Source organism: Camelus dromedarius, chromosome 24 (assembly GCF_036321535.1).
Source record: "Camelus dromedarius isolate mCamDro1 chromosome 24, mCamDro1.pat, whole genome shotgun sequence".
In the NCBI taxonomy this organism is placed as follows: Eukaryota; Metazoa; Chordata; class Mammalia; order Artiodactyla; family Camelidae; genus Camelus; species Camelus dromedarius.
The window spans coordinates 12604249-12621980 of NC_087459.1; the positions used below are offsets into that span (position 1 = coordinate 12604249).

At 38.8% G+C, this 17732-nt stretch overlaps 1 protein-coding gene across 4 annotated transcripts in view; it reads right to left on the reverse strand.

Moving 5' to 3' along the window:
• Positions 1-17732, reverse strand: part of PARN (poly(A)-specific ribonuclease) — a 148472-nt gene that overhangs the window by 87664 nt on the left and 43076 nt on the right. For all 4 annotated transcript variants that reach the window (XM_010982874.3, XM_064478467.1, XM_010982873.3 and 1 more), the window contains 3 exons: positions 8324-8379; positions 6903-6989; positions 2233-2307 (listed from right to left, as the gene is read on the reverse strand). In XM_010982874.3, the coding sequence (XP_010981176.1) occupies positions 2233-2307; positions 6903-6989; positions 8324-8379 (218 nt within the window). The remainder of the gene's footprint in view (positions 1-2232; positions 2308-6902; positions 6990-8323; positions 8380-17732) is intronic.

Genomic DNA, 17732 nt, shown 5'->3' on the forward strand with positions numbered 1-17732 from the left:
AGGAAAAGAGACTATTGTGGACAATTAGACGTTACTAGTAAAGCTGCGTATGTCAAAAGACCACAGTCACCTAACTTCTTAATCTAGGAGGAAAAAGTAAAAAAGGTCACAATTTGATCTTGGCCTGTTTCCCACATCAGCCGTTCAAACACACGCTCATTTACTCCTGCCACCATACGTGCCAGGGACGACAGGAGGATTCAATGGCGGAGAAGATGGGCAAGCAAGCAAATCAGAGTACTTCTGTGGCTACATGATTCTGAAACGTAGCTCCCTGATTTCAGGTATTATTGAATAAAACACTGAGCTTAAACGCTGCTGGACTACTGAAAGAATCTTTCAATAATAAGTAAAGGAATAGTCATTGTTGGACATCAAATACAGTATAATAGGAACATTGAAAGAAGCTTTGACACCCCATCCACATAAATAACAAACTATGCCTGTGTTTTCAAGTAAATACTACTCACTAGTGTCTTACGGATTTCAAATGGACACACACTCATTTTTACTACCCACAGCACGGGAGGCCAAGCAGATATGTTAATAATTACCTACCAATTGTCAAGCACTGCTGGTGAAGGGCCAGGTTCTTTGCTGGGAAGTTAGTATGCATGATCTCATTCCACAAAGTAACTATCATCTCCACCTCTCAAAGGAGGAACCTGCGGCTTAGAGTTTGTGTAACTTGCCCAAAGGTGCACGGCTGACAAGTGGTGGATGCAAGGTTAGTTCCCGTGTCAGTCTGACATCGATGCCTGCCGGTCCCCTTCCCTCCCACTGCACAGCTTCAGTGCGGCCCAAGTGTGACCAGGGAGGGGGCTGAAGTGTGACACGGAGGGAGCAGAGGAGGTGTGACGAGACTTTAGGTGGGGAGTTGTTGTTTGGGGTTTGTTCAGCTACACTAAAGTCTTAACCTCAGGGTCCCTGCCCTCAAACTGAAGTTATCTTTGGGCTCTCAAATAATTCAATCCCTCTAGAGTCTATCTAAACTATCTTTCTAAGCATTGTGGGGGAATGGACCACAGAAATAAGCAAACGTTAAAACATTTAAGTAGTATCATTCACACCCTGTATCCAACACTGTTCATGGTGTCATGAGTTCCTGAAGTGCATTTCACACTGAAATCTACTATTAAACAACCATAATAAAATTTCAAAGCTATGCCAAGCTTTGTGTACATAATTATTTCATGTAATCCTCACAACAACCCCTAAAAAACCCGTAACATCATCCTCAGGTTACAGAGCTAAGCAGAAGCTTATCAAGGTTAAATAACTTGCCCAAGGTCACACAATTACAGTCAGTGCAGCAAAAGGACTCCAGAACTAAACTTTTCATCTCCGTAACATAGCATATATTCCTGCAGTGGTCATATAATTTTTTAAAAAATACCTAAGATACTGATATGAATTTGTGTATCTGTAGAAATTTTCTTTGTTATTTTCATTTATAATTACTGATACAGTAATAACTATACTTACTGAAATAGTAATGATAAAATTTGATATATTATCAGAATTACATAGTTTTAGTCTATGACACTTTGCTTAATAAAAAGAAAAATTAACTAGCATATCACTTAAAAATTTCACATTTTTTACATTATTAAAGCACCAGGGAACTTGAAATCTATTTGAATAAGTAGCTTTAAAATACATATTTTCTTCAATATTTTATTCAGTAACTTTTCTTCCTAAGAAAATAGAATATTTTGTGGTGGTTAATATCAAAATTATTTGGGGGTCCAACAAGAGAGGTGGTGTTCCACCTTTTTACAATCCTATTTTAAAAGCAAATAAAATATCTTTCAGTTTGTAAAACAAGTATCTGATACAAATTTAATGGAATAAATAAATCACAAACATTTATAAATAAATAGGAAAAGTACAGAGGATTACAGGAATCACTTTATGGTGTCCCCCATTCCTCTCAATTTGCTACTTCTAACTCTCAAAGGAAATACACCCATCATTTTAGAAAATGCAGTGGGAAAGGAACAAAAGTGAAAAATACGTGATGTAGTCTGTCTAAAGAATCAATATATTTGTCTTATTTTCTCATCTACACGTGACACTTATCAATTACTTCCTTTATTTTACAGACAAACTCAAAACAAACCAGGCAGCAATGCCTGTGAATCAGCTGACTGAACCCACAGCATTTAGCCTGGGAAGTAGGCAAGCTCCCACTTTTAATTAATACACAAAACAAATGTCCAAAACACTTACCAATCTGTACTTGTTCAGGCTGGCTGAGGGAAACAAATGCTGATGTATCATCAATCCAGGATATCTGAATGTTACCTATAATACCGAATTAAAAGCAAAGCAAACATTTTAGCATTTAGATTGCTGTCAGATTTCATTTGTGTATCTGATATATTTCAGTATATCCATTAATTTAAAGACAGATGAGGTGGTTTAAAATTCGATCAAAATCTCAGCACTGCACATAGATAAAACTTAAATTTCCCACAGCAACTATTTCAGTTAAAATTTCAAGAAAAGAGACAAACCAGGAAAAAGAAGAAACTTTAAAAACTTGTTTTAAAAACAAAAGAAAGATCTTTCTGGATTAAATCCTGGAGCAGTCTGTCATTCAACCTAATCTCATATCAGGCCTGGAGACTTTTTTCCTATCAAGATCACTAATAAAAATCAAAGACCACGTAGTTAAACTATGAATGGGGGACATAAAATAAATCCACGTAGCAAGAAGTGAGAAAAATTCAACGGTTGCTCTCAAGGCCAGGTAAAGAAAACAGGTAGAACACGGTGGACGAGGAAAAGAAGGCGTCAGAGAGAGAAAACCAAGACAGACTAATAGAGAAAAGAAAAACAGAGAGGGGCAGAAAGCAGTGTAGTGGAACAAAATGATTTTTACATACAGAGACAAATCCTCAAAGAAGGCGAAATGCAAAGAGAATGGAATGCAGGAGGAGGAACCAAGAGGAAGGGGAGGGACAGTGAGGCTGTAGAAAACCGGGGGAAAAGCAGAGATCAAGCCAGTCTTGCTCCCATTCTTCTCGAAAAAATACAGACGATTGGAATTTTTTAAAATGGGTAAACATCACCAGAATTTAGCAATGAAAATATGTTTTAGTGCCTACTATAATTTTTGAACGCTAGGAATGCTTGAAAACTGCTTTGTTTTGCTGTTACAGGAAAAAACCCTCACTTCCTGCTGCACAGTGGGGTGCTGTGACTTTCTCAATTACAAAAATCACTTACTAGTATTTCATTACCTCTTCACTCTGTGTGTTTTTTAGATAAATAATAATATCTAACATTTATTGAGTAGTTACTATATGCCAAATACTATTCTTTTTTCATTTTAGCTGAAGTATAGTTGATTTACCACATTGTGTTAGTTTCTCATGTACACCAAAGAGACTCAGTTATACACATATATTTCTTTTTCACATTCTTTTCTGTTATGGTTTATAATAGGATATTGAATATAATTCCCTGTGCTATACAATAAATCCTTGCTGTTTATTTATTTTATATATAGTAGTTCGCATCTGCTAATTCCAAACTCCTAATTTACCTGTTCCCCACCCCCTTTCCCCTTTGGTAACCATAAATTTATTTTCTGTCTGTGCATCTGTTTTTGTTTCATAAATAAGCAACTTGTGTCATATTTTAGATTTCATGTGTAAGTGATACTATATATTTGTCTTTGACTTACTTCACCTAGCATGATTAATCTCTAGGTCCATCCATGTTGCTGCAAATGGCATTATTTTGTTCTTTTTTGGTATTCCACTGTATATATATCCCAACTTCTTTATCCATTCATCTGTCGATAGACATTTAGGTTACTTCCATGTCTTGGCTATTGTAAATAGTGCTGCTATGAACACTGAGGTACATGTTTCTTTTCAAATTAGAGTTTTCCCCTGATATATGACCAGGAATGGTATTGCTGGATCATATGGCAACTCTACTTTTAGTTTTTTAAGGAATCTCCATACTGTTTGTTTCTTTTTAAAATTGTTACTTTTCTTTAAATTGATTTCTTTGCAGAGGAGGGGTAATTAGGTTTACTTATTTAGTTAGTTTATTTACTTATTATGGAGGTACTGGGGACTGAATCCAGGACCCTGTGCATGGCAGGCATGGGCTCTACCACTAGAGCTATACCACACCCCCCATACTGTCTTCCATAGTGGCTGCATCTCCCATCAACTGTGTAGGAGAGTTCCCTTCTCTCCACACCCTCTAGAGCATTTGTTATTTGTTGACTTTGTAATGATGGTCACTTTGACCAGAGTGTAGTGGTACCTAACTAGTTTTGATTTCCATTTATCTAATACTTAGCAATGTTGAGGATCTTTTCACATCCCTGTTGGCCATCTTCACATACTATTCTAAATGCCTTCCACGGATCAGCTCATTTACTCCTTGTGACATGCCTGTGAAAAGGTGGTATCATTGTTGTTGTCATCATCATCATCATCTCTGATGAGGAAACACAGATGCAGAGAGGCTAACCTGCCTAATAACACATAGCTAATCTTTTATTAATTAAAATAAAAAAAAATCCTACTCGGAGCATTCTGCTTAATAGACAAAGTTTGACTAAATCGGGATAAGAACTTAACAATACAAGATGAGAAACAACAACAGCATCAAAAGCTTTCCAAAGAAATGAGCTGTGAAATTCAACTGCATTTCTGTATCTGCATTTAAATTAAAAAGCAGGACTAGAATTTCAGAAGTCATTTAGACTATGTGCAAAGATTAGAATAACATTCCAGAAATACATCTGCTTTCACCTACTTTTCTGAAAATTAAGTGTGTAACATTCTGTACTTAGAGAATCTAATACATGCTTATTTTAGGAAATATAGAAAACCACAAAAAGGAAGAAAAAATCCTATCTAAAACATTCAGTGATAACAACATGATGCTTCCTTTCAGTCTGATTCCTACACAAAATTTCTAAAAGAACAATGTGAATTATACAGGATTCCTACTTTATATCTGCTTTTTACCCTAAGTACTAAAATATAAACATGTTACCATCTTTTTTTTTAAATTTGGGGGGGTAATTTATTTATTTTTGGACCTTGTGTATGTTAGGTACGTGCTCTACCACTTGAGCTATACCCTCCCCACAACATGTTACCATCTTTTAATAAACTCTTCAACTATTTTTTAAATGGCTACATACTAGTCTGTTGGGGAGGTACATAAACATTTACTAAACATTCTTATTGGAAATTTAGGTTTTTGTTGCCTCTACTTTATGCAAGAATTCCCATTGCAAATGATGCGACTGACAAAGGCTTAATTTCCAGAATATATAAACAGCTCAGAAAACTTAATAACAACAACAAAAAAACAAACAACCCAATCCAAAAATGGGCAGAGGACGTGTTAAACAAGCAATTCTCCAACAAAGACATACAAATGGCCAGTAGGCACATGAAAAAATGCTCAATATCACTAATTATCCAAGAAATGCAAATCAAAACTACAATGAGGTATCACCTCACACCAGTCAGAATGGCCACCATTCAAGTCTATGAATGATAAATGCTGGAGAGGGTGTGGAGAAGAGGGAACCCTCCTACACTGCTGGTGGGAATGTAGTTTGGTGCAGCCATTGTGGAAAACAACATGGAGTGTCCTCAAAAAACTAAAAATAGACTTATCATATGATCCAGCAAACCCACTTTTGGGTATATATCCAGAGGGAACTCTAATTCAAAAAGATACATGCACCCCAATGTTCACAGCAGCACTATTATATACAACAGCCAAGACATGGAAGCAACCTAAATGTCCATTGACAGATAACCAGATAAACAAGTTGTGGTATATTTATACAATGAAATACTACTCTGCCATAAAAAGAATAAAATAATGCCATTTGCAGCAACATAGATGGACCTAGAGATCTTCATTCTAAGTGAAGTAAGCCAGAAAGAGAAAAAAAATGCCATATTATCACTCACATGTGGAATTTTAAAAAAAGGGGAAAAAAGACAGTATGAACTCATCTACAAAACAGAAACAGACTTACATAGTAAACAATTGTATGGTTACCAGGGTAAGGGGGTGGGGAAGGGATAAATTTGGGGGTTTGAGATTTGCAAATGTTGACCACTATATATAAAAGTAGATTAAAAAAAAACAAACAAGTTTCTTCTGTATAGCACAGGGAACTATATTCAATATCTTGTAATAACCTTTAATGAAAAAGAATATGAAAACAAATATATGTATGTATATGCATAACTGGGACACTGCGCTGTACACCCAAAATTGACACATTGTAACTGATTGTACTACAATTTAAAAAAATTTTTTTTAAATTTCCAAAGAAAACAGCTTAAATACTTCATTTGTTAAAATAAAGAGACATTGCTGAAGACTTATAATCAGAATGGTCTATATAAACCCTAATCAGAAGATTGTTCAGTTTAACCTAATCGCCTGACCTGATAAAAAGGTAACAGAAAACCGCCCTACTTTACACACCTATCTTGGTCCTCTCAAACATCTGTGTTTGTCTGCTTGGACTGTTTAATGTCAAGCAGCAATTGCCTCCCTTTATGAAACAGACATTCTCTCTGAATTTCATCTTAAAAATTACTTATCTTCCTCCTAGACTTATTTTCCACAATTAGCAGTAAGGGGCAGTCATAGTAACTGCATTTTGCTTTCCATGGATTAATAATAGTGCTCTATCGTAGGGTGCTATCGAAAGTTCCTCAGATCACATTAGCATGAAAACAGCAGTGGACCAAACCCCAGCAGCTCCATGAGTGAGATTAAAACCTTGTATCTCTTTTATGCCCAAGCTAAAGCTATCTATATACCTCTGACCACCTAGACCAAAAGAAGAGCAGGACCCTAAAGTACACCTGTACTTGTGACTTACTTACCAAAGGCACTGAAAAGCTGGTAAAGGTCGCTGGTTTTCCATTCTTTGGGGAATGTCACATGGAGGACATGATCACGTTTAGGCTGCACTACAAGACAAATTTTTGATGAAAGGTTGGCAGCTGAAAAGTGAACAACAGATCAGTGGTTCTCTGATGAAACTAAGCCCAAGTTAACTTGGGGAATTATTATGAAAGCCTCATGATCACCAAATGACCTCTAAAAGTATTCTTGGGACTGGAAGGACGCTGCCACCTGAGCCTAGACCTCACGCTCTGATACTTAAATAGAATCCACAACAATTTGAAATTTAGCAATTCTACACAAAAACATCTCTGTTCATCAAGTCCCTGTGAAAATTACTTAAAGGAGATTTAAAAAAGGCTGCTCTGTTCAAGAAGTTTCACTAAACATTTAACTTTCTCCTTTTAATCTAGTTGTCCAAATGTTTATTTGGCTAAAAAATATAACGCAGTGTCCAAATTAAATGGACTGTAAGTAGAGGCAGTCCTGAGTCACAATCTTATTTTCTAATCCCATACTCACCACTTAATTGTGCAACTCTGAGCAAGAGACCTAACCACCCCAGCCACTCATAAGTTGGGAATGATGATATTAAGCTTGCAGAATTGTTGTGAGAATGACAGATTTAAACATAAGTCTATAATGGGGTACAACACAGCATGTCTTCAAACTATCACGCAATGATTATTATTATCAAGTATAAAGTATAGTTCACCTGTTTCTATATGGCATATATTAAGGCAAACAGAGGGAGGTATACCTCAGTGGTAGAGCATGTGCCCAGCATGCACAGAGTCCTGGGTTCAATCCCCAGTATCTCCATTAAAAATAAATAAATAAAAACCTAATTACCTCCTCCCCACAACCAAAAAAAACAAACCCAAAACATAAGGCAAATAAACCAAGGCTAGGAAAACAGCAATGGAAAAGAATAGTCAAAAGAAGAAGCAACCACCTCCCAAACAGACTGGCTTTCTGAGGTTTTCAACGGAAAAAAAAAAAAAAAAATCAACCGACTAAACTTAAACATATACACACTCAAATAACTGGAAAACAGAAAATGTACTGTTATTGACATGGCCAGTACATCTCAAAATCTATTACATAAATATATATTTAAAGGAAATTATGAATTTAGAGTTCTGAGTGAAAATAAAATAATGAAGAGAAGACTTTTTAAAAAAAAATTCATGTATAAACTGGAAAATTTAAGTAAAGAGATGAGTTAATCAAGGCCCAAGGGTAACATTAACTTAAGCATACTATTCATATCAACCACAAAATCACTGCCTATTTTTAAGTGAATAAAGCTCATTCTTCAGTAATACTTTTCCTGTTATCCCTTCCAGACCACACACTTAAATGTGCAGATGCAATAAGAAAATAAAAATTCACTTACAGTCTGGTCCTTCCAAGTTTAGATAGGGGATATCCATGACTCTCATAAGGAATAACCTACAAAAGAAAAGAAAACCGGATAATGGACTAATTTCTACTAAAAAACTGATATAGGCATCTATTAGATCTTTGTGGAGAAGCTTCTTAATTACATTATCCTATTTCTAAGATCATTTTAAAAGGACTTAAGACTATAAATTTTTCTCTAGGGCTAAAAATTTATTATAAACAGAAAAAAAAAAACTGGTATCCTCAACACCTACAACAGTGCCTGGCACACAGTAGCTACTCAATAAATATTAGCTAAGTGAACGAAATTAATAATCAAAGAGTTGACAGAAAGTCCTCTGCAGAGCTGCCTTGTTAGTCCAGAGAAACTGAGAGAAAACAAGTGTTAGAGAGTGCTAACCATCTTAACGACCTATGAACAACTGTGCCCACAAACTGTAAAGGTAACCCCTATGGACTGGTGTTTTGCGAGAATGACAGCACAGATGGTTTTTTTGGTTTTTTTGTTTTTAACCAAAATGCAGTCATTGGATGAATACTAATCTTACTGGGTGAATTGCACAATCTTAAATAAGTGATCATCTCAAAAGCTTGTGTCATTACTATCATTTAAAACACATTAAAAGCACAAGGTGAAATAATCCTTGGTGAAAAACAAAAACCTATCACATTGATAGAAACAATAGCAGTTATTCTATGTATATCTTCCAAAAATGGATACAAAGGCACTTTTAAAAGAGTACTTTTAAATTACATCTCTCTGTAATGCCATTCAATTTGCTTTTATTTGCAAGATTAGGGACAAAATATCAGGCATTCTGTTGTCTGTAAGATGATTTTAATGAGTTTTATTTAGATAATGACATATTGTGTGTTTCTGGTAGGGACTGCATTATACAGCAAATTAAAAAGGCAATCCAAGTGCCCAACAAGCAATTAGTTTGGCTTCACTGACCTGCAATTAAGGCACATTACTACCAGGCATTCAAAAGCCAGGCAGGGCATGATCTAGTTTACAAATGGAACCAGCAGCATGAATAACACTGTTCTGTTAACGCCAGAAAAAAACGAAGTCATGGTACTCTGTGGTTTGAGAACTTGTTGCCTAGTCTACAATTTAATGAACCAAATCCTATGGCTAAGAAACCAAATTTATTTTTAGTTCACTAATTTAGGCTCAACTGTACTATTCTGGTTCTGGTAACTGGTTTACCAATGTAATCAATACTGCCTGCAAGGCCAGAAGAGAATAAGACATATAAAAGCTCCCAGGACATAATAGGTTCCCGATGAAAGCAGCTGTTACTACTATTGACAACCAGAACCTGAGAAGTTAGTCCTGGGTTAGAAGGATCAATAGTTTTATACTTCACATAATTTTCAATTTTCCATTTTCCATTTAGTGAATTTAGAGATGGTCCCCAACTTCTAAAAACTCAATCAAAAAAAAAAACTTCCATCAACAGTTAAAGGAACATATCAAGCACCATAAAAATAATTTAAAATCTGTACCCAAATTTCAACAGAAGAATAAAAGCTGGGGGGAGGGTACAGCTCAAGTGGTAGAGCTCATGCTTAGCATGCATGAGGTCCTGGGTTCAATCCCCAGTACCTCCACTAAAAAAGTAATAATGATAACTAAATAAAAATAAACCTAGTTATCTTCCCCCACCCCATCCCCCCAAAAAAGAAGAAAAGCTGAATGGACAAGATATTCATTGCTATACTGTCAAATATACCAATGATCGAAATCAACCTCCAGATTCAATAGTACATGGGGGTCAGTAAATTACAGTTCATCATTTCAACAGAATATTAAACAATCAAAATTGACATTAAGACAATTTTTGAAAACTTCAAAACATCAATAAATTGTGATACAATTTCAAGTTAAAAAAAAGCACAAAATTTTATACTACTTTTACAGCTTTGTAAAACATTGATATCAATAAAACAAAAATAAAAAATGCCCCCCTACCCCTCCAAAAAAGCCAATGGTTTTGGGAAAATTAAGCTTTGTTTTTCAAAATTCCTTTTACTACTATTTTTTAAACTTAAGAAGTAAGGGCTACCAGAACTGAGAGGCCCAGGGGAAATAACTGGAGACTTTCTCAGAGAAAGTCCAACTGAAAATTCCAGTTGAATCAATCTTGTGTATCCTGTGCGCCATCTCACCTGCCGTGGAGGAGAGGAATACAAAGTAAAATCACGAGTCTGGGTCTGTAGTTGCTTTATTGCTTTTTACAATATTGTTTTTCTCCAAAAATCATGTGGCCTCAACAATGAGTTTAGAAAACTTATTGTTCTATAAATACAAACAAGGATGACACTTAAAAAGTAGACTTTCCCAACTATCTCACCATGCAAATATTTAAAAATTTTTTTTTCATAGCTATCTTTTCTCAAACATTATACTGGCTATTTGTTCTCTAACACTTCACCTGGATTTTAAGTAACATCTCTGCTTAAAATAAGTAAAAATTTATTCTCAGCAAAAACACTCAAAAGATTTTAAGTTAGTTAATCCTACACTACTTTGTTTGCTTAAATACTTTAACTAAACAGAAACCCGTTTCAAATGAATTATATTAATAGCACTTCTCACTCATCCCCTAGCCTCCACCTTCATGGCTGGGCTTTAGAGAGAAGTGAGTAGCCCCAAACCCTGGAAGAACACGAGACCCAAGTCTGTGTGTGACTTGGCAGACTGCGCCCCATGCAACTGGGAAACCGATTCTAAAACTGGAGCTGGGCCTCTGTGGAACGGAACCAAAGTAAACTCGCCAAGGGCCTCCCTCCCTCCTTAGGCCAGGCGGTTCACAAGCCCCTGCTCTGGTAGCATCCCTGCCTTCTGAGGGAAAATTAAAACACTTCACTGTATGCATGCCTCATCCAGCCTGGCTGTCAGAAGGCCTGCGCTGACTTCCTGGGATGATCTGATAAAATTCCTCACGTATAGATCATCTGACTGGACTTTTCATTTTAACATATGAGGAAAATGTACTAGGCAAGCAGGAATGCTGACAAACACATGAAAGGATGTTCCTTCACTGTGAATTGTATTGAAGAACAATCTCTTCCAGACGGCCTTTCATCTGCAGAGATCAACAAGACACTCAGACCCATGCTTGCATGAAACGTTATTTCTGTTTCAGTGAAGAGTCAAGACGGCTGTAATTCGGTAAAGACCCTCTAGACTGTGTGAGGCTCTTGCCACATTCCTGCAAGCTTTCTGATGAAATATTGTTTCAGCATTTATTCTCTGAAGGATGGACTCTAACTCTGGCAAAGACTAAACTTAAAATTCCCACTTGATACAAAGTCCAGTTTTATACCAAGATCCTACCATAATTAACTGCATGGCTCAAGTTCACACTCCAGATGCCATAAAACAAATTTTACCCTTTTTGGCATTTGTCAGTTTTTTAATATTCTACAATTATACTGGTGATGCCGCTGATCTCGGCTTTCAAACATGTCTGGAAAGGTTTACGGGTAAAGCACAGCCTAGTCCAGGGTCTTCTGCTCAGCAGCCGGGGTCATTTCAGCTCAGCCTCTCAACAGGCTACACAGAACAGGCTGCAGACAATGCCTTTATATCCAAATAAGCCACCCACCTCTGCTGCCCACGTGCTGTGCGGCACTCACGAAAAGCCATCGGCTCACATTCTTTTCCGACCAGGGTGGTATGACACTGTGACCCAGACTGTGTAAGAAGGCTTGGAGTCACAGAAGAATTTCATTTCAGACATAAAACTCCAGAGCCTAGAACTTTGAGCACTTAGTCAAAAGCACCAGCAACACTGGCATCACCTGGGAACTTGTTAGAAAGGCAAATTCCCAGGCTCCAAGAGTGTGTTCAAGGTTCTGCTAATTGCTATGACTCAGCTGGATAATAATGCCTTGTATCAATTTCTCTAAAAAAGTATTAAGTCTAATAATTTGTTTAAAAAGTAAATCATTTTGGCTTAGAAAAACACAAAACTATTACAACAAACACCAAGGACTTCCTTGAAATCCAGGAAGCAGTAACATAAGGCTTCTACCACTCCCTAAAACCAGGAGGTCAACCGTGGCAAGCAACTAGGTTCTCTCAAGAGATAAACTGGGGAAAACTACTGCTGACAGCCATTGTTCTCATTGTTAAGAAGAAAGTAAAAAAAGATTACTTAACCTACTCTCTTGGCAACTCACTGGCAAAAGTCCAGCCTGTTTCTGTGACTTGGCCACAAGTCAACAATCTAGCATCACAAACTTTAGCCACTAATGCGGCATCTAGGCTGGCCAACACTGGAAGGAGGAACACACAATGCAAAGAATCAGATGTCTCCAACCTTATCAGAATTCTCCGACCTTCACAACAAGTTTCAGACCCAGATTTTGGCAACCACAAAACACACTAAGCAGCTCAGAAGAAGTACACTAAGATCGAAGGTTATTCTTTGATGACACAACAGCTTGCCTTGGACTATGGCTCATCTGAACCATTCCCTAGTTGTCCAGTGAATAAAAAACGATTGCAAAACAATGCCAGCATTAACCCATTTTATGCGGCCGTGCGCAAGAAAACCAAAAGGGCAAAGGTGAGATTCAACAAAGCACATGAGAAGTCTTGCAGGTGATTCAGGAAGACTTCGCACAGAGGCTGAAACCTCTGGGAACTCAAAAAATCTTTATAGTTCTTTAAAATTCTGCATTACCGAGTCTACGAATAAAGCCAATAATTCTATTCAGAAATGAAAGGAAATATTTAATGCTTCCCACTGCTGCTAATGGATGGTAGAGAAAGTAAGTGAATCAGTGAGGTGCGTTGGGGGGAGAAGCAATTGGCAGGGGAGTGGGTAAATATAGCTCAGTGGTGGAGTATATGCTTAGCACGCAAAAGGTCTTGGGTTCAATCCCCAGCACCTCCATTAAATAAATAACTTTTTAAAAAGGAAGAAGAAATTGGCCAAAAAACTAGTAATACCCAGTGCAGTGCAGTCGCAGTGCATCTACCTGACAAAAAGCCCAACACATAGATTGGGTTCTAACTGGACCAGGATATGTCCACCTGACAAACCACTGAAGGCCAGCTCCATGACGCTGATCACTAGTTTTAATGTCTTTTGAAAATCCCTTATTGGAATTTTTTGTTATAAAATTACATATCCAGTACAATCTCAAGTAGTAAATGAGGTCCAGTGACCTCTATTAATAAATGAGATAGACAGAGAAAACACACTGTTAGGAAATTCATTAAAATGATAGCTTTTTCTCTTTTTGGCTGGTGGAATTACAAGCGGGTAAGTTTGTGACTCAATCAGGAAAAAATACACTATTTTTTTAAAAGGAAAAAGTTCCTGACTAAAATGACAGTCTTTACTACTGCTCGTTCAGCCTCATTTACTCCTCTGGTGTCTGGAGGACAGGCAGAGAACCACCAGCCCTATCACATAAGGGATGAGGAAGCAGGTTCTTCCACGTCCAGTGGCCACCACGGGAGGAGAGACAGACTCAGACTCAGACCTTCCCACTACAGGCCCTACACTCAAGGCCCCCACCTTCTCTCTGCTCCCCTCACACTGGGCTTTTAACCTGAGCTATTTCCAAAGTCTCCATGTGTAACAGTGAGCCTGGAGTCCTCACAGGAGCCTCTAGGGGACCAATTAGGACTTTAGTCCTGAATCATCTCTGGTGTGTATCAGTGAAGCAAGAACCTGAGATATAAGTAAAGATTCCAGACATGAGGGGGTTTTTTGGTAATGCTCTAAGGTCTGATTAAATTATAGCTCTGAGTGTGGTGTGTGTGTATATGTGTATGTGTGTTTGTGTGTGTGTGATGGGACAGAGTCCGGATACAAAAAATGATGCCGCCATCTGAGAAGAGCTTTGGGTATACTGAGGAAGGCAACCAGGAAGAACAGGGAGAGAAGAGAGCCATGTTGCCAGAGGTCAAAAGCACAACATTCCCATGATTACACTGCAGGAAGAGCTATGACCTGGGCGCCCTGGGCATAGGGCCTTCCAGTCACAGCTGCCCCCACTCCCCCCCACAATGCCATGGTCACCAGCAGGAAAACCAGTGAACAGCACTGCTCAGGCTTGGCAGAGATGCTGCGGTGTCTGAATTCAAGAGCTCATTCTATGTAAGGTCAGACTTATACACACACACGGGCCTGAAGGATCTAGGACTGCTGATGCTCTGGCATGTCTTTATAAAGGGGAACAGTGTTTATTCTGGTCTCTGGCCCAAGACAAAAGGAAAATTGTCAAGCCCCCAAACTTTTCTTCCTTCCTCCCAGAGACTCAGTATTTCAGTCGATGGGTAAAAATTTGCATTTGTTCATCTGCTTTCTTTAAGATGACACTTCTCTTCCTAAAAAGCTTCACCTCAGAAAAGAGATTTCGCAGTAAAACGGCACTCCTCTCATCCCACTGAAAGCCCAGGACACAGAAATGTCGAGTAAAATCTAATCTCGGCACAATCTGAGCAGTGAATTAATTTGTACCTCACCCCCAGTCCCAAGCCTTCTTCCAAAGGAAAACTGAAACCTCTAACGACGGCCAGCTCCACTGCACTTGCAAACGGTCTTGGTATTTCCTTCAGGGCACAGCAGTAAACGCACTTCATAAGAACCCTGTATGCAAGGGCTCATCATTATACATATTTATGCGCTATAAAAAACTAATTTTATCATCCAGGGTAGGAAGCATGCCGACATCTCTCACAAAATAAGCTCATTTATTTTGCTCACTAAAGCTCTTGTGTGAAATCAGAGGGCGACTGCTGGCTAGAAAGGAGTTACTGTGGCACCAGCTATTTCCATTTCACTTGGGGGGCGGGCGGGGGGGGGATTCAATTTCCAATCTAGTCACTTGATGTCTTGACAAATAGAGCGTTACCCGACATTTGTCCTGAAGCCAACTCATGTCCTTTCTTAAACAGAGATGTAACACAAGACACAAGGAGGGGGGAGAGAAAGGAAAAAAGAAAGAAAACCAGCAGCTCATTTCAACAGTCTCCATCAAATGAACCGTATCAAATTATATCAAATAAAAGTGTTAAGCTAAACATTGTACAAAGGCAACGTCTGCAGGACCTATAAAACAGCAGATTGTAAAATGTCAGAGGAAACTAGTCCCACACAATCCGATGGTCAAAGTCAACATCTTCTAGAATCACTGCTCAAGCCAAACACTGAGAGAGAAAGAAATCTTTCAAAGATATTAGTGTTGTCTCTTAAGAAACGTGCCCCTAACTGTGGAACTGTCTTGTTTAGAGACTGTTGCTGTGGAGGAAGAATCCATTCTCAGCTGAGGACAGACCTGGGTTACCCCTGACTCTGCCATTTCTGGGGCCCCCAGAGATGGCCTCAGCTCTCAAACGGGGACATCATTAACTGCCCCTGACGGTTGCTGTCAGAAACTACGGTCCATGCAGGGGAAATACTCGGAACTGTGGAAGATGCTCAGTAGAGAAGATATTTGGGAGCTAGTCTCAATTTCTTAAGCATATACTGCTAAACTTTGAATCACACCAAAGTAACTGGTAAATAGTCTTGAAAATAACTCTTACCTTCTTATTCATAGCCAGGGCCAAAGCAAGGCAAGAACGCTGACTTTACTACTAACGTGCCTATAAGTGGGCTCTGAAAAGATATGTCCACATTCTAATTCCCAGACCCTGCAAACACTGCCTCATTTGGGAAAAGGATCTTAGAAGATGTAACAAGTAATTAGGTTAAGATCTTAAGATGAGGACATTAGCCTGAACTATCCAAGTGGGCCCTCAACACCATCATAACTGTCCTTACAAAAGAGAGGGTGAGGGGGACAGGACACACGCAGAAGAGGAGGTGACAGTGTGACAGTGGAGGCGAGACTGGAGTGATGCAGCCACAAGTCCAGGAATGCTAGCAGTCACCAGAAGCTGGAGAGGCAAGGGGCAGATTCTTCCCCAGAGCCTCTGGAAGGAGCACAGCCCTACCTACACCTTGATTTCAAACTTCTGGCCTCCAGAACTGTGAAAGAATAAATTTCTGTTGTTTTAACCTACCTACTAAACCTGCAGTGATTTGTTAAAGCAATCATAGGAAACTAATATAATACCCTACTATGGAGGAGGGAAGCTGTTTAAATATATATCCAGGGGTTAATTAAATTTTTTAGCTCAACAATTTACTTGTTTATCAGAATGCTAAACAAGTTATTAAGCCAGAGGGAAATATACTTTAAAGCGACCAGTGTAAATATAAGGCTGGAACAGACCCGCATGTGGACAGCCCCTAGGGGCCCGCACAGTTTTCAATGCCAAGTAGAGGTGTGACGAGTGGGTGCCTTTTAAGGTTTCTTTTAAAAGTAGCCTTTTGATAAAGCCACAGAAGCAATCTGCCTGGTAAACCTTTTGGCAAACAAGACTGCAAGACAGAAATTAAATAAGGCAGTATCAGCTTGAGGCAAGCGCCCCCTTCCTTGGAGAAGCCAACAACTAGTTTGGAAACAGGCGCTAGTCCCCAGTCTTAAGATCACACTAAAGGCTTCAGGATATTTTAACAGGCCCTCCACTCACCTTTATAAACCAGTGTACTGACTTCCAGGGTAATCAAACCAAGCCAACTCTTGGAGAGCCCCTCTATCCTAGTAATTGGGGGAACCCAAAGTGAAATGAGCATGACTCACAAAATGAAGGGTTAAGGGATGTGAAGATAAAATACGCCTTGCACACCAGGGAAAAGTACACTCTGTAAACTAGGGAGTAATTAGTTTTCAGTCTTCGGGAGTCTGGAAGGCTGCTCTAAACACTTAGAACAGTGTGAATTTCACCCTTCATGGCACCTGACTCCAAAACTTCCACCCTCTGAAAGAGACTGGAAATAAACTCCACCTCAACTAAAAGGCCTACTCCCTGGACTTTTTAAAATTAAAAAGCAATGTCCACAACAGTCTGCAGTCCACTTCTAACTAGTTTAGGATGAGTGATGGCTGTGCTCCCCATCCCTGGTTCGAGACCCATTTTCAGTAAAATGTCGGGGATGGAGGACATTACTCCTGTATTCAAGCACCATTAATATAAAATTAAAAGACAGCTACTGCCAAGTTCCAGGAAAGGAGGAGTCCTGTAATCACCATGGCTATTAACTGCCTCCCCAGCCTCCTCGTCCTGGCATCACCAGGGGCTCCCGGGGAAAAGGATGTGCACGGCACAGATGCTCCTGGTGGCAGATGAATGGAGGAGGCTGTCCGCTTCCCTCTGCTGCTCACAAATCACACAGCCTCCCTAGCATCCGAAGCTCCACGAACACACACATGCAACCAACGCACAGAGCACACATTTTCTTCTTATTCACACTCCGTCCTCACAGCAAGATCTTTTTAATTAAGATACAGTAACAGTTATGAAGTGTTTTCTTAAGAGGGCT